Here is a 20,245-nt window from a genome sequence, read left to right on the forward strand (position 1 = left end):
GCGATGTTACGGAGGTGGAAATAGGCGGTCTTAGTTACGCTGCGGATATGTGGTGGGAAGCTCATTTCAGGGTCAAATATGACACCAAGGCTACAAGGAAATTTTGCATTGTGAGCAACGACTTTGGCCAATGTCTCAGAAGACAGGTTGGAAGGAATGTTGAGATTGGATTTGACCCAGCCATGTATCGGTTCAGAGCTTAACCTGGCACCTTTCCTACAGCTGGGCTCCCTCCCAGGAATAATTCAAATCCCAGACACAGAATTTCGCTTAACTGAACTACTTCCTGTTACTCTCATTATATTAAATTGCTGAAGGTTTAACGCTTAGCTTGTTTAGCATCAGGCGTGCTTCACTGGAAAGCAGCTCCAGAAACCATGCGCTCCTCAACTGATGAACGTTCTGCCCGTTGCCCACTCGACGGCGCCGAGCGGGTCGAAGCGGTTCCTCGCCGTGAAGGGCGGGCCATTCAACCGAGGCCCCGTCTGCCTGCACAGGTAGGTGTAAAAAGATCCCACGGCAGTATTCCAAAGAGGGTGGGCATCCTTCCCCAGTGTCCCGGCCAACATTCCTCCCAACACCACAAACACATCAACTGGTCATTTATCTCATTGTTGGGATCTTGCCGTGCGCAAACGGCTTGCTGCGTCTGACTGCGACAAAAAAAAAAGTGGCTAAACTTCAAAAGTCACTCGTTGAAAATGAAGCACTTTAGGGACATATAAGGCCCCAAATAAATGCACCCTTTTTTCTGTTTCAATTCCAGAGGGGATTGTCATGAAGTAGTGTTAAAAACCTGCCCCGTCCACATCCACAAGACGTCCCAAAGCGCTTTACAACCGATGAAATTCTTTTCGAAGCGGAGTCACTGTCGTAATGTAGGAAACGCGGCAGCCAATCTGCGCACAGCAAGGTCCCACACACAGCAATGTGATAATGGCCAGGTCATCTGTTTCAAGGAGCTGGTTGAGGGATAAATATTGGCCGGGACACCGGGGGAGAATTCCCCTAATCCTCTTTGAATAGTGCCGTGGGATCTTTTATACCCACCTGAGTTTAACAGCTCATTTGAAAAACGGCACCTTTGACAGTGCGGCTCTCCCTCCGCTCTGCGCTGGCAGTGTCAGCCTGGATTATGCACTCAAGTCCTAGAGCGGGGCTTGAACCTACAGCCTTCGGACCCACAGGTGAGAATGGAACCCACTGAGCCACGGTTGACACTAGAAGAGGCGTAGACAGAAGAAGTGGAGGGAAAGCCACCACAGGCCACTCTTGCACGTCTCCTCAAGGGATGACCGGCAGAGGGATGTAAAGAGGACACCTGGCTGGTGTCTAGATTGCACAGTACGGAGCGATTGAGGCAAAGAAGCTGGCCCTCCATCTCATTGACCTGCCTAACAATCCAATCTCCAGTACCGTCCAGGCGGGGGAACCATTACTCACAAACCCACTCTGAATGGTGACACCGATTCGTAGCTCATAGCCTTTGAACCGAGAACATCAAACTCCATAGGGCACTTGTCTCTAATCCAACTAGGTGTGTAGTTACCTTAAAGAACATAAGAAATTGGAGCAGGAGTAGGCCATTCGGTCCTTCGAGCCTGCTCCGCCATTCAATAATCTTCTACCTCAACACCAGGGCTGATTGGTGCTTTAATGCAGCGTTGTCCAATGAGAATCTCCGACAAGCCACAGATGTGATGAGGGCAACACCGTTTTAGTCACGACACTAATTATAGTAGCAAACACCTCACACACAATAAGGTGAATGTACTTTGCACGTGTATATTAACTTAAACATCTACCACCATTCACTGCCCAAGGAAGTAAAGCACTCAATGATCAAGAAAAACACTCGCACACTCTGCTATTTGTCTTACCATTTCACCAACAAATGGAGTGGGCCTTTGGCGTAGCGGTAGCATCCCCGCCGCTGGGCCAGAAGGCGTAGGGTTTCGAACCCCGCTCCAGACAGTCCCGGCAAATGGAGTCGGAGCTCCGGCTCTAAATTCTGGGTTGACATTCAGCGGGATACTTGCGTCCGTGGGTGTGGGTGGCCCCCCCCCCCCTCGTATGGGTTGTGGGAGCCCGTAAAACCCTCCCGCCATAGGACTAACCACCCTAATGGCTGGTACGAAGATGGTTACAGCCACGGAAGGAGCGTTAATCGCGGCCCGAAATCCTTCCACCACTTCATACAGTTCCCCAAAGGGAACAGTGTGAAGACACGTACGACGACGACAACCAACAAACATGCAAAGAGGTCAAAGTTCGCAGGCACACGGCGTGCAAAGATGAGCATTGAGATCGCGCGCCCAATGACAGTGTCTATTGCTCATTTTTGATTTACTAAGCGCCTGGGGGCATTTCACTACGTTAAAGGCGCTATATAAATGCAAGTTTCTGTTGCTGAAACGGCCACATTTGGAGTCCCAATTGGCCACATGTGGCTAGTAGCTTTAGTGTTGGACAACGCCGGTTTAACATTATAGAAACATAGAAGATAGGAGCAGTAGGCCATTCGGCCCCTCGAGCCTGCTCCGCCATTCAATGCGATCATGGCTGATCATCCAAATTCAGTACCCTGTCCCTGCCTTCTCCCCATGCCCCTTGATCCATTTAGCCTTAAAAAATATATCCAACTCCTTCTTGAATATATTGAATAAGTTGGCCTCAACTGCCACACAGTTGACTTCGAGCAATTTGCCACACAGTAGACTTCCCGACCTCAAGTGCCTCATCGTGGGAAGTGCAGAGCAGAAGCAGGGCACTTCCTGCATAAAGATGAGGGGGGAAACTAGAGATTTACGTCACCCTGGCTATTCTTTCGTATATGTCATCAGCCAGTCCGCGTGGAGCAGGGAGACTAAAGGGGAGCAGGGTGTAAGAGAAAAGAAAGGGGTCCTCAGGAGGTCCCGAGGCACTTCACAGCCAATTAATAAGTTATGGTGCAGTTATGTTGGCAAACGTGGCAGCCAATTTGCAAACAACAAACAGAGGCATCAAGCAACACACAAGGGAGGGCTGCAGCTTCACTCTTGCCCAAATGTTTCTATTCAGTCGTTGTCTCTTGAGCTGGGAATCTGTGCTGCTGGCAGAACGAGGCGAACCAAGACATTCCCTGGAAAGCTGGTGTGTCAACAAAGAAAGACCTGCATTTATATAGCGCCTGGGGACATCTCAAAGTGCCTTCCATGACTGAAGGCCATGCCAAAACGCTTTACAGCCAATTAAGTACTTTTTTTGAAGTGCGGCCACTGTTGTAATGTGGGAAACGCGGGCAGCCAATTTGCGCACAGCAAGCTCCCACAAACAGCGGTGACCAGGTAATCTGTTTTTAGGTGTTTGGCTAGAGGGGATAAATATTGACCTCAGTCTTCGAAGCAGTGGGGTAGGTTCTCTTACCTCCACCTGAGAACGCAGGTGGAGCCTCGGTTTAACGTCTCATCCGAGAGGACAGCAGCTCCTACAGTGCAGCGGGGGCCCCCTCAGTACTGCACTGGGAGCGTGTCAGCAGAGAAGTTCCTGGACTGGAGCTGGAGCCCACAAGCTTCTGACTGGGAGGCGAGTGCGACCCAAAAATGTTCCATTTAAGCTGCGCGGCCGGGATCTGGAGGCCCCGCGCAGCCGGCTAACTGGCTTTTAATTGGATAGACTGGGCACGCGCTGCATTTCGAATATTTCGAAGATTCACCAGACTGATACCTGGGATGGCAGGAATTACGTATGAGGAGAGATCGGGTCGATTAGGCTTATATTCGCTGGAGTTTAGAAGAACGAGAGGGGATCTCATTGAAACTTATAAAATTCTAACAGGACTAGACAGACTAGATGCAGGAAGGATGTTCCCGATGGCGGGGGAGTCCAGAACCAGGGGTCACAGTCTAAGGATAAGGGGTAAGCCATTTAGGACTGAGATGAGGAGGAATTTCTTCACCCAGAGAGTGGTGAACCTGTGGAATTCTCTACCACAGAAGACAGTTGATGCCAATTCATTAAATATATTCAAGGAGGGGTTAGATATATTTCTTAAGGCTAAAGAGATCAAGAGGCATGGGGAGAAGGTAGGGACAGGGTACTGAATTTGGATGATCAGCCATGATCTCATTAAATGGCGGAGCGGGCTCGAGGGGCCGAATGGCCTACTCCTGCTCCTATCTTCTATGTTTCTATGTTTCTATGAATGGGCCGGGCAGCCTGTTAAAGGGGCCGCATGGCCTGGAAAAGATTAGAGGCAACACTGCTGCCGACTGGGCCATGGCTGACATGTGACAAAGGGGGGCTGGGGGGGGGGGTGGGAAAGAAGGTACACAAGCCTTGGGAGCCGTCGAGCCCATTCCCTCCGCAGACCACGAACAGCCCCTCCCCCCCTGGACTCCACTCCGAGCGTCGGCAGGGCTCCCCGCCCCCCCCCAACCTCACCTCCTTCGAAGGTTGTCGCCATCACCCAGCTGCTCCATGGCGAGCTGCCAATCCCAGTGCGGCAGGCCGAGCGGATCCTGTACTGCGAGTATGGCGCCAATCCTCTGATCACGTGACTGAAAGGCGGAACAGAGATATCCTCAAAATAGATCTCCTGGTCGAGGTTGTCCTTGGACTGTTGGGTCTGAAAGAAAAACAAGAAAAACAAACGGGTAATTTTTTTTTTTAATGTTGTCCCCTCGCAATCTGTCCCCAGACCTTCACGTGCGAAGGAAGCATTATTGCTCACTAAAAAGCAGAAGTGGTTACCAAGGAAAGGGAATTTCATTTAAAAATGTGCTTACGGATCATTTCCTCTCCGCACACCCCCCCCCCAACTAAACAAAGGGCCTCATGAGTCGAAACTTAAGATAAGTGTACGTGGGTACAAAGTAGTTCTTGATTCCTTCAAAATCGAAACACAGGTCATCTTAAATTCCATTCGTATTCAGGGACGGCGATTTCTCCTCTCCCCCCCCCGGGGTTCCTTCTCCTGATCGGCCCAATTCATTACTTCACCATTCTCCTCATCTTCTCCCGTAGGAGAGGGGATCGCATTGAAACTTATAAAATTCTAACAGGACTAGACAGACTAGATGCAGGGAAGGATGTTCCCGATGGCGGGGGAGTCCAGAACCAGGGGTCACAGTCTAAGGATAAGGGGTAAGCCATTTAGGACAGAGATGAGGAGGAATTTCTTCACCCAGAGAGTGGTGAACCTGTGGAATTCTCTACCACAGAAGGCAGTGGAGGCCAATTCATTAAATATATTCAAGAAGGAGTTGGATATATTTCTTAAGGCTAAAGGGATCAAGGGATATGGGGAAAAGGCAGGGACAGGGTACTGAGTTTGGATGATCAGCCATGATCTCATTGAATGGCGGAACAGGCTCGAGGGGCCGAATGGCCTACTCCTGCTCCTATCTTCTATGTCTCTATGTTTCTATGTACTCTCTTCAACCCGAGCAGTCTGCTATACTGAGGCCTTGGGCCTCCACCTAGGCCGCTCAATTTTTAAAGTGTGTCTCCTTTACTCAGGAAGACCGACACTGCGGCTCCTTCCCACTCAAAAAAAGAAAGACTTGCATTTCTACAGTGCCTTTCACGACCACCGGACGTCCCAAAGCGCTTTACAGCCACCTGGAGCATTGTGTACAGTTTTAGTCTCCTTACCTAAGGAAGGACATACTTGCCATAGAGGGACTGCAACGAAGGTTCACCAGACTGGTTCCTGGGATGAGGGGATTGTCCTATGAGGGGAGATTGAGTAGACTAGGCCTATATTCTCTAGAGTTTAGAAGAATGAGAGGTGATCTCATTGAAACAGACAACATTCTTACAGGGCTTGACAGGGTAGATGCAGGGAGGATGTTTCCCCGGACTGGGGAGTCTAGAACCAGGGGTCACAGTCTCAGAATAAGGGGTCGGCTATTTAGGACTGAGATGAGGGGAAATTTCTTCACTCAGAGGGTGGTGAATCTTTGGAATTCTCTACCCCAGAGGGCTGAGGAGGCTCAGTCGTTGAGTATATTCAAGACAGAGATCCATAGATTTTTGAATATTAAGGGAATCAAGGGATATGGGGATCGGGCAGGAAAGTGGAGATGAGAGAGAAGATCAGCCATGATCTCATTGAATGGCGGAGCAGGCTCGAAGGGCCAAATGGCCGACTCCTGCTCCTATTTCTTATGTTCTTATGAAGTACTTTTTTGAAGTGTAGTCACTGTTGTAATGTAGGAAACGCAGCAGCCAATTTGCACACAGCAAGCTCCCACAAACAGCAATGTGATAAAGACCAGATAATCTGTTTTAGTGATGTTGGTTGAGGGATAAATATTGGTCAGGATACCGGGGAGAACTCCCCTGCTCTTCTTCAAATAGTGCCATGGAGATTTTTCACATCCACCTGAGAGAGCAGACAGGGCCTCAGTTTAAAGTCTCATCCGAAAGACGGCACCTCTGACAGTGCAGCACTCCCTCGCTACTGCGCTGGAGAGTCAGCCTAGATTTTTGTGCTCAAATGTCTGGAGCGAGACGTGAACCCACAACCTTCTGCCTCAGAGGCGAGAGAGTGCTACCCACTGAGCCACAGCGGACAACGGGAAGCTTACTGGTTCTCTCCTGTGACAGGCTGTAACTAGGCAACCCAGGCCAAGGATGGCCTCCCATTGGATGAATGTGAACTCTGAACTTGGTCCAGTCAGGAATAGTTTAGCAAATATCCAGAATGGTTGTGAGCCAGAAGCTTGAGACTGATGGATACCCCTCAGGAGAGGCAGCCAATAGGCAGTGGTGCCATTTTGTTGTGTTTTGGAGGGAGCCAATGGGTGAACTTTGCCTGCCTCCATGTCTCATGCGTTTCTGGTGTTGACCACTGACAGAAAATGACTGGCAAGAGTTGGGAAAAAAATCATATTTTCTGTTTTTCCCATGATGGGTTTAGAGATCAGTGCATATTCTGCCCTCGTGTTCTGAAGGCACTGACTCTTGTTGGGGTACCGGCATACATGCACTGGCCTCGCACAAGTGCATTTACACACTTGGAGAGCCACTGCATGGGGCATCACAGCCAAACTGGATCCCACTGTGGGAGTACCTTCACCACACAGACTGCAGCGGTTAAAGAAGGCGGCTCACCACCACCACCTTCTCAAGGGGCAATTAGGGATGGACAATAAATGCCGGCCTTGCCAGCGACACCTACAGCCCAAAAAGTAATCAGACTCCATGTCCACCCACGCATGCACTTTACACCAAAATTCACTGGACAGCCACCAGTGATTAAACCCTGATAAAAACTCGGGAGAGCCAAGCTGAAGTGGAGTGTGCCCACCTACTTCCCACTCAAAGAGCGACCTCCTACCACCCCCACCACCCCACCACACTTGATAGAGCCAGGCTTTAACCCTGGTCCCCGAGGTTTCTGCCTCAGTCCATTCTCTAAATGCAGTATAATGTGGATAAATGCGAGGTTATCCACTTTGGTGGCAAAAACAGGAAGACAGATTATTATCTGAATGGCAATAGATTGGGAGAAGGGGAAATGCAACGAGACCTGGGTGTCCTTGTGCACCAGTCGCTGAAGGTAAGCATGCAGGTGCAGCAGGCGGTTAAGAAGGCAAATGGTATGTTGGCCTTCGTAGCGAGAGGGTTCGAGTACAGGAACAAGGATGTCTTGCTGCAGTTGTACAGGGCCTTGGTGAGACCACACCTTGAGTATTGTGTGCAGTTTTGATCGCCTTAGGAAGGATGTTCTTGCCATGGAGGGAGTGCAGCGAAGATTCACCAGACTGATACCTGGGATGGCAGGAATGACATATGAAGAGAGATTGGGTCGATTGGGCTTGTATTCGCTAGAGTTTAGAAGAATGAGAGGGGATCTCATTGAAACGTATAAAATTCTAACAGGACTAGACAGACTAGATGCAGGAAGGATGTTCCCGATGGCCGGGGAGTCCAGAACCAGGGGTCACAGTCTAAGGATAAGGGGTAAGCCATTTAGGACAGAGATGAGGAGGAATTTCTTCACCCAGAGAGTGGTGAACCTGTGGAATTCTCTACCACAGAAGGCAGTTGAGGCCAATTCATTAAATATATTCAAGAAGGAGTTAGATATATTTCTTAAGGCTAAAGGGATATGGGGAGAAGGCAGGGACAGGGTACTGAGTTTGGATGATCAGCCATGATCTCATTAAATGGCGGAGCAGGCTCGAGGGGCCGAATGGCCGACTCCTGCTCCTATCTTCTATGTTTCTATGTTTCTAAATACAAGGCAGACGAATTCCTGTGAGGCAACGATTGAGTAATGTGCTGATGAAAACTCAAGTGAATGGAAGACCACAGGAGAGATTCATTCTGAAACTGTACGATGGAGAAGTGAAAGAGATGATTTCTTAAATCCAGTCCATTTCCTGCCCTCGGTAACCCCATTGATGAAACACTGTGTTGCGTTAATCTCCTCGGGAACCTGATGAGGGTGTTTGACACTTCACTTCAAATCGCTTTTATAAATTGACTTCAACTCTCTTGTGTCGACATGAATCTCCCAATCAAGACCATAAATGAATTTATTCCCGACAACATTTGTGATGTTACACGTGGCCCCCGAAGTCGGCTCTTCCCTGCACCCTTCCACTCTGCAATGCAAGACTCAAGTGGATGTACGTGCCTGGAGAGGCAGTAGACTATTCCACTGTGGGGGTATCACACCCAACCTGGATCCTGCTCTCTCTCTCAAAGTCTACAAGTGCACGCACTTCACAGCGAAAATCACTGGGCAGCGACCAGGAACATAAAAGTGTCCGCCGTGGCTCAGTGGGTAGCACTCTCGCCCGAGTCAGAAAGCGACAGGTTCAAGTCCCACTCCGGGGACCTGAGCGCACACCATCTAGGCTGACACTCCCAGTGCGGTGCTGAGGGAGTGCCGCACTGTCGGAGGTGCCGTCTTTAGGATGAGACGTTAAACCGAGGCCCCCGTCTGCTCTCAGGTGAACGTAAAAGACCAAGACAAGGGGATTCTCCCCGGTGTCCTGGGCCAATATTCATCCCTTAACCAACATCACTAAAAACAGATGATCTGGTCATGAGCACATTGCTGCTTGTGGGATCTTGCTGTGCGCAAATTGGCTGCTGCCTTTCCTACATTACAACAGTGACTGCACTTCATAAAAGTATTTCATTGGCTGTAAAGCGCTTCGGGACGTCCTGCAGTCATGGAAGGTACTATGGGAAATGCACGGTGGCATAGAGGGCAGCACGGCGGCATAGTGGTTAGCACTGTTGCCTCACAGCGCCAGGGACCCGGGTTCGAATCCGGCCTCGGGTGACTGTCTGTGTGGAGTTTGCACATTCTCCCCGTGTTTGCGTGGGTTTTCTCCGGGTGCTCCGGTTTCCTCCCACAGTCCAAAGATGTGCGGGTTAGGTTGATTGGCCATGATAAAAATTGACCCTTAGTGTTAGGGGGGATTAAATACGTGGGGTTATGGGGATAGGGCTTGGGTGGGATGGCTGTCGGTGTAGGGACCGGGTGCTAGGGTTTGGATGATCAGCCATGATCTCGTTGAATGGCGGAGCAGGCTCGAAGGGCCAAATGGCCTACTCCTGCTCCTATCTTCTATGTTTCTATGTTTCTCTCTTTCGGTACTTTATCTGGGATTGACTAACCCAGAACTGGCCAGGACTTGACTATGGAACCATTCTGGCCTGTGTGGCTCAGCATCATACCGGACGGAGCAGTTACTCTCTGCGATGGCACGTCAACCTTGCATCTGCTGTGGACTTAATGCAAAGGTTAAGGAGGAGGGGGGAGCAGAGCCAAGGGTCTCCGCGCTGAACACGCCGTTCTGTTTATTGAAAGACTCGGGCTGTTCACCTTGGAGCAGAGAAGGCTAAGAGGAGATTTGTTAGAGATGTTTAAAATCATGAAGAGTTTAGAGAGAGTAAATAAAGAGAAACTGTTTTCAGTGGCTGGAGGGTCGATACCCGGAAGCTGGTTTATTAAACAAACATCAAAAATAACTCACATTGCTGATCCTCAGCCTCGTCTCTACATAAATATCCCATGAATCAGAGAGTCCTGAGAGCTGCCAGCAACGTTTTTACTAAGAATATTCTGTTGCGGTTCGCGCGGAAAGTCTTTGAGATCTTTGCTCCCAAATCAGAAATGTAAGGTTGCGGAGCAGGAATGGCTGTTGCCCTGGCATCTCCACACGAGCACTAAATTAACACCTCTCCTATTCAAAAGAGGAGATAGGAATCTGCTCCGAGCGTGTTAAGTGCTCTAAAGGCTGGCAGTAATTTCTACCCCATGTTATTTTTTTTTAGGCTTGTTCTCAGGATGTAGGAACGATTGCACTTACTGCCCATTGCGAGTTACCCTCAGGAGATGATGCTGGGCTTTTGTACGGGCTGTAAAGGCTCCATTTTTATCCGAACATTTTCTTCATGTGGGACCAGGGAGAAAAGTCAGTTTGTTGGTGTCAGCTGTGGCTCAGTGGGTAGCACTCTCGCCTCGGAGTCAGAAGGCAGTGGGCTCACAGTCCCACTCTGGAGTAGGGCTAGATTTTCGGGGAGCCGTCAGGCAGGGTTTCAGGCATGTGGGGGGGGGGGGAAATCCCGACTTTGGGGGTCCTGCCACCATCCCGCCCAAAACCCCGCCCCACGTAAGCTTCAGGGGCGGCGAGTACCCACCCCGCACTGGGACCCGCCAAAACCAGGCGGGAAGGGATTAGTGCCAATTAACTGCCTGTTAACAGATAGTTAACAGGCAGTTTTTAGCCTAATCCCTATTTTGAGGGGTGTCGTGTGGGTTTCCCGACGGCTCCAAACCACGCCAGGTTGGAGCGGCGGGCCGTCGGGTTGAATGCGTTGGAGGGGTCGCGATGTCGGTGTTCAGGTGAGTGATGGGTGCATGAGTGTAAAGGTAAGTGTGTTTGGTGTGTCTAAAGTGTGTAAAGAACTTTTACTTACCTTTACTTACCTTCACAGCCTTTCTTCCTCTAGGCGTCGGGAGCGCATCACTCAGCCGGAACTTAAAGTGAACGGCTGCGATCTGTCAAAAGTGACAGCCTGCAACTTTTAGTGCTGCTGAGATTTCTAACTGAGTCTGCGTAGAAGGACTCAGCTTAGAACTCAGACTGTCAGTGTTTCACAGCATCAAACAGCTGTAAAACACTGATATTTCATCTGTCAGAAATCGTGACAGATGAAATTGCAATTTGTGACGTCACCTGTTGCCGGGTGGCCCTTAATTGGCCTGCTGAGCCCGCTGGGCGGGCTCAACAAGGTCAATCAAGGGAAAATCGCGCGGATTGGCCGGACGTCGAAGTAGGCGGGTCAAAAACCCAAAAGGGGAAGTCCCGCCTTCTTCCCGACAGGTTCGACAAAATCGACCCCTATGTAGCACAATGTCTAGGCTTTTCCAATTTCCCAATGCCTCGGGAGTCATTCATCTCCTTTGAAGCTTTTCGCTGCCCATTTAGAATCGCACAGTCATATTCAAAGAGGTCATCAAGTTGCTACCGCCCGAGGGCCAGGCTCCAGTCTCTGTGCGTCTCTCACTGCCTCACCCCCAGAACTCAGCGCCAATTCCTTCTTCACACCTCACCTTTTAAGCCAACCCGTTCATTCGAGATTTAGAAAGTCTTGCATTTCTATAGCACCTTTCACGACCTCAGGACGTCCCAAAGCGCTTTACAGCCAATAAAGTACTTTTGAAGTGTGGTCACTGTTGAAATGTAGGAAACGCGGCAGCCAATTTGCGCACAGCAAGCTCCCACAAACAGTAATGAGATAAATGACCAGGTAATCTGTTTTAGCGGTGTTGGTTGAGGGATAAATATTGGCCCAGGACACCAGAGAGAACGACCTCTATTCTTCTTCGAAATAGTGCCACAGGATCATTTACATCCACCTGAGAGGGCGTCAATGTAATGTCTCATCCGAAAGACGGCACCTCCGACAGTGCAGCACTCCCTCAGTACCGCACTGGATGTGTCAGCCTGGATTTTTGTGCTCAAGTCTCAGGAGAGGGATTTAAACCCACAACATAGAAACATAGAAGATAGGAGCAGGAGTAGGCCATTCGGCCCCTCGAGCCTGCTCCGCCATTCAATGAGATCATGGCTGATCATCCAAACTCAGTACCCTGTCCCTGCCTTCTCCCCATATCCCTTTAGCCTTCTGACTCCAAGGCGAGAGTGCCATCTGAGCAGCCGCGGTTGAATGCCAGTTGAGGCTAAGAGTCAGGCCAGAGGATTGCTTCTCCCCCCCGTCCCCCCGCCCCCCCACCTCCCACAACACCACACGTGGGAGTCCAGCGGCCTAACAAGAGAAAAAGCCTCCAAGGAGCCTGAGCTTACAGCAGTGGGAGAGGAAACCCTGAACCCAAAACCAGCCCGCCTCCCCATCTCGGCCGAACAGCACTGCTCTTAGATTGTACTTCAGCATTGGGATGAACTGTTTGTGGTTTCGCTGTCACAAAAGCTCCTTTCTACCCCTCTCCGCCCAGTGAGAGAGCAGCTTTCCTCTCAGACTGGCTGGGGCTGTTTACAAAGGTGTGAGCACCAATTGGGTTTGGCCAAGTGCCCCGGTTAACTGGCTGGCTATTTCCGTTCTTCAGTCTCTCAAAGAGCCTGCATTCAGGATATTAACGGACAACGCTCCTAGGTATTTGCTCGAGGCATTTACTATATTTGCCCCTTGGCTCTGTGTGACACCGCACTACAGTCAGGTGACCCTGACTCAACAGCTGTTGCCTGTAAACAGTTCTCTCTGCAAAAACTCAAAAGAATTTTTCCCATTCCAAGATCGTGGGTTCAGGCCCCCACTGCAGAGGTCCCGGCCGACGGTGCAGTGCTGAGGGAGTGCTTTCAAATGAGACGTTAAACCCAGGCCCCGTCTGCCCTGTCTCAGGTGGATGTAAAAGATCCCACGGCCACTATTTCGAAGAGGAGCAAGGGGAGTTCTCCCTGGTGTCCTGGGCCAATGTTTATCCTTCAACCAACCACCAAATAAAACAGATTGGCTGCCCATTTATCTCATTTGCTGTTTGTGGGATCTTGCTGTGTACAAATTGGCTGCCGTGTTTCCTACAGTGATACGCATCAAAAAAAGTACTTCATTGGCTGTAAAGCGCTTTGGGACATCCTGAGTTTGCGAAAGGCGCTATATGTTCTTTATTTTGTTTCCAAACCACTGGATTCTCCTCATACCTGAGGAATTCTAACCGTGATTGGTTTACTTTTTCTTGGCAGGTTTCTCCCCACCTCCCACACCAGCAACTTCTGTGGGACTGGATTCTCTTTCCACGTCTAGCCAAAGGACGGCAGGTTGTCCAACGTCTGACGGGAGCGGCAGTGGGCGTTGCTCCCGTAGGATTTGGTTATCATCACCTGACCCCCGTCTCCTGACCCTGCCTCCAGCCCTGACCCCCATCCCCTGACCCCGCCTCGAGCCCTGAGCCCCGTCCCCTGACCCCGCCTCCAGCCCTGACCCCTGTCCCCTGACCCCGCCTCCAGCCCTGACCCCACCTCCAGCCCTGACCCCCGTCCCCTGACCCCGCCTCCAGCCCTGACCCCCCGTCCCCTGACACCGCCTCCAGCCCTGACCCCCGTCCCAACCCCGCCTCCAGCCCTGACCCCCGTCCCCTGACCCCGCCTCCAGCCCTGACCCCGTCCCGACCCCGCCTCCAGCCCTGAACCCCGTCCCCTGACCCCGCCTCCAGCCCTGACCCTGTCCCGGCCCCGCCCTGACCCCGTCCCCTGGCCCCGCCTCCAGCCCTGACCCCGTCCCCTGACCCCGTCCCGACCCCACCTCCAGCCCTGACCCCGTCCCGACCCCACCTCCAGCCCTGACCCCTGTCCCCTGACTCCGCCTCCAGCCCTGACCCCCATCCCCTGACCCCGCCTCCAGCCCTGACCCCCGTCCCCTGACCCCGCCTCCAGCCCTGACCCCCCGTCCCCTGACCCCGCCTCCAACCCTGACCCCCGTTCCCTGACCCCGCCTCCAGCCCTGACCCTCCGTCCCCTGACCCCGCCTCCAGCCCTGACCCCCGCCCCCTGACCCCACCCCCTGACCCCACCACCAGCCCTGACCCCCTGTCCCCTGACCCCGCCACCAGCCCTGACCCCATCCCCTGACTCCACCTCCAGCCCTGACCCCATCCCCTGACCCCACCTCCAGCCCTGACCCCCGCCCCCTGACCCCACCACCAGCCCTGACCCCCTGTCCCCTGACCCCGCCACCAGCCCTGACCCCCATCCCCTGACCTTGCCTCCAGCCCTGACCCCATCCCCTGACCCCGCCTCCAGCCCTGACCCCCATCCCCTGACCCCGCCACCAGCCCTGACCCCCATCCCCTGACCCTGCCTCCCCTCCTCCATCTTCCACAAACTCCAGCTACCCGTGAGCTCTCCCTCTCAGGAAGTTCTCCACGACCATCCCCGCTCCCCCACCCTGTCCTCACTGCGTCCCGCTGCCTCCCTGCTTCCCCATCCCCGCACAAGCTCCTTATCTTCATTTTCACGTCTATCCCTGGTCTCAGCTCAAGCTGGTCTGAGTCATCTCCAGCCCCACGCCCCCCAGTAGTACGAATACCAGCTGTTGGCCGCTGCCCAGCAATCCCTGCTGAAAAGAGGGTGTGTCTGGAACCATATCCCCAAGAGGTCAATAGCAAAATACTGCGGATGCTGGAAATCCAAAATAACAACAGAAACGCTGGAAAAACTCAGCAGGCCAGGCAGCATCCGTGGAGAGAGAAATAGAGTCAACGTTTCAGGTCGAAACCCTTCTTCAGAACCGAGAAAAAAGCAGAAAATGCAACAGATTAAAAGGCCAGTTTGGGGGCCGGGAAATGGGGGATGGAAAGAACAAAAGAGAAGTGAAGAGACATTGAGAGGTATTCAAAACCAGACGAGATGGTGGTCGGACTAGTGGAGACAAAAGACGGCTCTAGATTAGGTGTGAAATGCGCTGGCAGAATGGGAGAGAGCTGCCATGTGGGAGGAGAGAAAAAGGGGGAAGGGCACAAAACAAAGGTGTGGATAAAAAATAATGTAAAAAATGTAATGGGGGCCGAGGTTATGATCTGAAATTGTTGAACTCGATATTGAGTCCGGAAGGCTGTAAAGTGCCTAATCGGAAGATGAGGTGCTGTTCCTCGAGTTTACGCTGGGTTTCCGTGGAACAATGCAAGAGGCCGAGGACGGTGAGGTCCGAGTGGGAATGGGGCGGTGTGTCTCCAAACAGATGGGGAGTAAAGTCCAACAGAGAAACATTAGGAACATCGAGTGATGTGTTTGAGCCTGAATCAGCTCCCTTATTCCCCACCTAAGGATCACGGAACAGGAAGAGGCCATTCAGCCCCCTCGAACCTGTTCCGCCGTCAAATTAGATCATGGCTGATCTGTATCTTAACTCCATTTACCCGCCTTGGTTCCATATCCGTAATCCCGAACAAAAATTTAGCAATCTCAGTTTTGAATATTTCAATTGAGCCCCACAGCCTCAACAGTTTTTATGGGGGAGAGAGTTCCAGATTTCCACACCCTTTGTGTGAAGAAGTGCTTCCTGACTTCACCCCTGAACGGCCTGGCTTGAATTTTAAGGTTATGCCTCCTTGTTCTGGACTCCCCGCCCTTCCTCCAGCCCCTCCCCAGGCTCTCCCCCCTCCCCAACCCCTTCCCCCAGCCCCGTCCCACCTCCCCTCCCCCCAGGCCCTGTCCCCTCCCCAACCCCTTCCCCCAAGCCCCGTCCCCTCCCCCTCCCCCTCCCCCAGCCCTGTCCCCTCCCCAACCCCGTCCCCCAGGCCCCGTCCCCTCCCCAACCCCTTCCCCAGCCCCGTCCCCTCCCCCTCCCCAACCCCTTCCCCCAGCCCTGTCCCCTCCCCAACCCCGTCCCCAGCCCCGTCCCCTCCCCAACCCCTTCCCCAGCCCTGTCCCCTCCCCCTCCCCAACCCCTTCCCCAGCCATGTCCCCTCCCCAACCCCTTCCCCCAAGCCCTGTCCCTCCCCAACCCCCGTCCCCCAGCCCCGTCCCCTCCCCCTCCCCCAGCCCCTGGCCCAGCCCAGCCCTGTCCCCTCCCCCATCCCTTCCCCCAGCCCCTGTCCACCCAGCCCCGTCCCCTCCCCCCATCCCCCTCCCCCAGCCCCTGTCCGTCCCCATCCCCCTCCCCCTCCCCCTCCCCCCAGCCCCTGGCCCACCCCAGCCCCGTCCCTCACCCCATTCCCCTCCCCCAGCCCACGTCCGCCCCAGCCCCTTCCCCCAGCCCCGTCCCCTCCCCCTCCCCCTCCCCCCAGCCCCTTCCCCAGCCCACCCCAGCCCCGTCCCTCCCCCATCCCCTTCCCCAGCCCCTGTCTGTCCCCAGCCCCTTCCCCCAGCCCCTTCCCCCAGCCCCTGCCCACCCCAGCCCCATCCCCTCCCCCCTCCCCCAGCCCCTTCCCCTGGCCCTCTGCCCTGGTCCAAACTCAGCCAATCCACTGGGCCACCAGGGGTGGGGGTGGGAGGGGTCACTCTTAGTTCTTAGCTGGGGCTGATTAATGATACAGATTGACCAAGAAATCAGGAGGAGAGAAAATAGCTTTTAAAAACAGACAGACAGGCGCGGAGACATGTGACGTAAGGTCTGGACGGTGAACAAAACAGCTTCAGCTGTGAATCTATCGAGGGAGCCTCCAGCGAAGGGACAGTTTGGTTTTGCCGCGGGTCAGCTGGCCGGCTGACCCCTGACCCCAAAGATCTGAGCCACGCACGTGTGTAAAGGCCCGGAGCCCCGCCCTGCCTTTGGCCACACCGTTACAGGACCAGCACCAGACAAGGCTCCAAACCCCCTTCCAGTCACTCGGGCTGTGATTAGGCCGGTGGAAAAAATGTTTCTAAAGATTACTCACCCTTTGGCAAGGTTTGAGGATTCAAAGTCACCTACATTAACTCTGCACTCACCACAAACCTGAGGCTTGGAGTTCAGCAAGAGAGAGAGAGCGAGAGAGAGTGAGAGCGAGAGAGAGAGTGAGGGAGAGAGCGAGAGAGAGAGCGAGAGTGGGTGGGAGTCAGAGAGAGAGTGAGGGAGATGGAGGGAGAGGGCGGGAATCAGAGAGTGAGAGAGAGAAAGGGAGAGAGAGGGAAGGAGAGGGCGGGAGTCAGAGAGTGAGAGAGAGGGAGAGAGAGTGAGAGAGAGAGAGCGAGAGAGTGAGCGAGAGAGAGTGAGAGAGAGAGTGGGCGGGAGTCAGAGAGAGAGAGAGGGAGAGGGCGGGAGTCAGAGAGTGAGAGAGAGAGAGGGAGAGAGAGAGAGTGAGAGTGAGAGAGAGGGAGGGAGAGGGCGGGAGTCAGGAGAGAAGAGAGGGAGAGAGAGAGAGAGAGGGAGTGAGAGCATGAGAGAGAGGGAGAAAGAGAGATCAAGAGAGTGAGAGAGAAAGAGAGAGTGAGGGAGAGGGAGAGAGAGCAGGAGAGGAGGGAGGGAGTGAGAGAGAGGGAGAGAGAGTGGGAGAGTGAGAGAGGGTGAGGGACGGAGAGCAAGAGAGAAAAAGGGAGAGGGAGGGTGGGAAGGAGAGAGAGTGGTAGAAAAAGAGAAAGTGGGAGAGAAAGAATGAGAAAGAGAGAGAGAGAGAAAGACAGAGAGAAAAGGAGCAACAGAGGAAAGATAAAGGCTGTGACAGAGAGACACAAAAAGAGAAAGATGTAGAGTGAGACAGACAATCACCCAGAGACATGGAGACAGAAACATAGAAAGACATGTAGAGGCACAGGGAGACATGTAGAGGCACAGGGAGACATGCAGAGGCACAGGGAGACATGTAGAGGCACAGGGAGACATGCAGAGGCACAGGGAGACATGTAGAGGCACAGGGAGAAATGCAGAGGCACAGGGAGACATGCAGAGGCACAGGGAGACATGTAGAGGCACAGGGAGAAATGCAGAGGCACAGGGAGACATGCAGAGGCACAGGGAGACATGTAGAGGCACAGGGAGACATGCAGAGGCACAGGGAGACATGTAGAGGCACAGGGAGACATGTAGAGGCACAGGGAGACATGTAGAGGCACAGGGAGACATGTAGAGGCACAGGGAGACATGCAGAGGCACAGGGAGACATGTAGAGGCACAGGAGACATGTAGAGGCACAGGGAGACATGTAGAGGCACAGGAGACATGCAGAGGCACAGGGAGACATGTAGAGGCACAGGGAGACATGCAGAGGCACAGGGAGACATGTAGAGGCACAGGGAGACATGCAGAGGCACAGGGAGACATGTAGAGGCACAGGAGACATGTAGAGGCACAGGGAGACATGCAGAGGCACAGGCAGACATGCAGAGGCACAGGCAGACATGTAGAGGCACAGGGAGACATGTAGAGGCACAGGGAGACATGCAGAGGCACAGGAGACATGTAGAGGCACAGGGAGACATGTAGAGGCACAGGGAGACAGTAGGGCTGAAGTCATGGGCGGTCCCTCACAGCATAGGTCAAGTGGGCCTGTCCTGTGTGTGAGTGAGGAACTGTGATGGTGTCATTCCCCAGGAACAGCCTTGATCTCCAAGACTCTCCCTTGTACTAAGTGGGCCCCACCAAGCTGTACTCAGACTGTCTCTCCCTCCCCCGCCATCAGCTTCACGTTTACTCACTGTCGGCATCTATTGCCGGGGCAGGATACCTTGATACGATGCACTTTGACTGCCGGAGGTCAGGGTTCGAAAGAAAGAAAGACTTGCATTTATATAGCGCCATTCACGAGCTCAGGACATCCCAATCGCGCTTTACACCCAATGAAGTACTTCTTGAAGTGTAGTCACTGTTGTAATGTAGGAAACGCAACAGCCAATTTGTGCACAGCAAGATCTCACAAACAGCAATGTGATAATGACCAGATCATCTGTTTTAGTGATGTTGGTTGAGGGACAAATATTGGCCCCAGGACACTGGGGGAGAACTCCCCCTGCTCTTCTTTACGATAGTGCCATGGGATCTTTTACAGGGAACTGAGAGGGCAGACGAGACCTCGGCTTAACGTCTCATCCAAGAGGCGGCCCCTCCGACAGTGCAGCGCTCCCTCAGTACAGCACTGGGCGAGTCAGCTCGATTATGGGCTCACGTCTCTGGAGTGGGACTTGAACCCACGACCTTCTGACTCAGAGGCGAGGGTGCTGAGCCACAGCTGGCACAATGATCGATCTTTGGTGTTTTTTTTTTTTACCTGGACAGTGCAGGAGGTGAGTGGAGCGAAGCCACTGAAGCCAGCATTCCACGAGACGCCCAGAGCACGGGAGCTTGCGAAGGTCACCGTCACGTTTTCTGGCTTGTCCGGCAAAACTAGAAGAGAGGAAGCATGAGTCACAACTCAACCAAAACACAGCCTGCCCCCGTTGCCATTTGCAACATCTTTCGACCTATTAGGCTCTTCCCTCCTCCCAGTATTTCCCCCCTTCCTTCCCTGAAGGTGCCCCTCTTGCTGGGGTACGGTTCCATAGCCACCATGTGCCATCTGGTACTTTGACCATTCACCATGTGTGGACCGAGGCAGTGAGTGCCAACAGTTAGATTAACCGTTGGGAGGGACCGGTTGAAAATTTGAGGACAAGTTGCACAGGCTCAACGTAAGCTCGAGGAACAGCACCTCATCTTCCGATTAGGCACTTTGCAGCCTTCCGGACTCAATATCGAGTTCAACAATTTCAGATCATAACCTCGGCCCCTATTACATTTTTACTTATATATATATCACAGAATCACAGAATCACAACAGTGCAGATAGAGGCCATTTCGGCCATCGAGCCTGCACCGACACATATCCCACCCGATCCCGTAACCCCTACACCAACACATACCCCACCCGATCCCCGTAACCCCACGTATTTAATCCCCCTAACACTAAGGGTCAATTTATCATAGCCAATCAACCTAACCCGCACATCTTTGACTGTGGGAGGAAACCGGAGCACCCGGAGAAAACCCACGCAAACACAGGGAGAATGTGCAAACTCCACACAGACAGTCGCCCGAGGCCGGATTCGAACCCGGGGCTCTGGCGCTGTGAGGCAACAGTGCTAACCACTATGCCACCGTGCCACCGTATCCACCCCTTTGTTTTGGTTTTTCCCTCCCCCCCACTTTCCTTTTTTTTCTCTCTCCCACACGGCAGCTGTCTCCCATTCTGCCAGAACATCTCACACCTAATCTGAGCCGTCTTTTGTCTCCACTAGTCCGACCACCATCTCGTCTGGTTTTGAATACCTCTTAATGTCTCTTCACTTCTTTTGTTCTCTCCCAGCCCTGCCTTCGATCTATTTTA

General features: G+C 53.0%; 1 protein-coding gene across 2 annotated transcripts in view; it reads right to left on the reverse strand.

Moving 5' to 3' along the window:
• Positions 1–19,653, reverse strand: part of LOC147096856 (tyrosine-protein kinase receptor UFO-like) — a 91,160-nt gene extending 71,507 nt beyond the window's left edge. For both annotated transcript variants that reach the window (XM_085973547.1, XM_085973546.1), the window contains exons 1-2: positions 19,151–19,653; positions 4,423–4,606 (exon numbers count right to left, since the gene is read on the reverse strand). In XM_085973547.1, coding sequence (XP_085829673.1) covers positions 4,423–4,444 — 22 coding nt within the window. In that variant the 5' untranslated portion in view covers positions 4,445–4,606; positions 19,151–19,653. The remainder of the gene's footprint in view (positions 1–4,422; positions 4,607–19,150) is intronic.
• Positions 19,654–20,245: the final 592 nt, after the last annotated feature.

The sequence above is a fragment of the Somniosus microcephalus genome, chromosome 34, assembly GCF_052327205.1.
Source record: "Somniosus microcephalus isolate GS21.2 chromosome 34, FLI_Smic_1.0, whole genome shotgun sequence".
Taxonomy (NCBI): domain Eukaryota; kingdom Metazoa; phylum Chordata; class Chondrichthyes; order Squaliformes; family Somniosidae; genus Somniosus; species Somniosus microcephalus.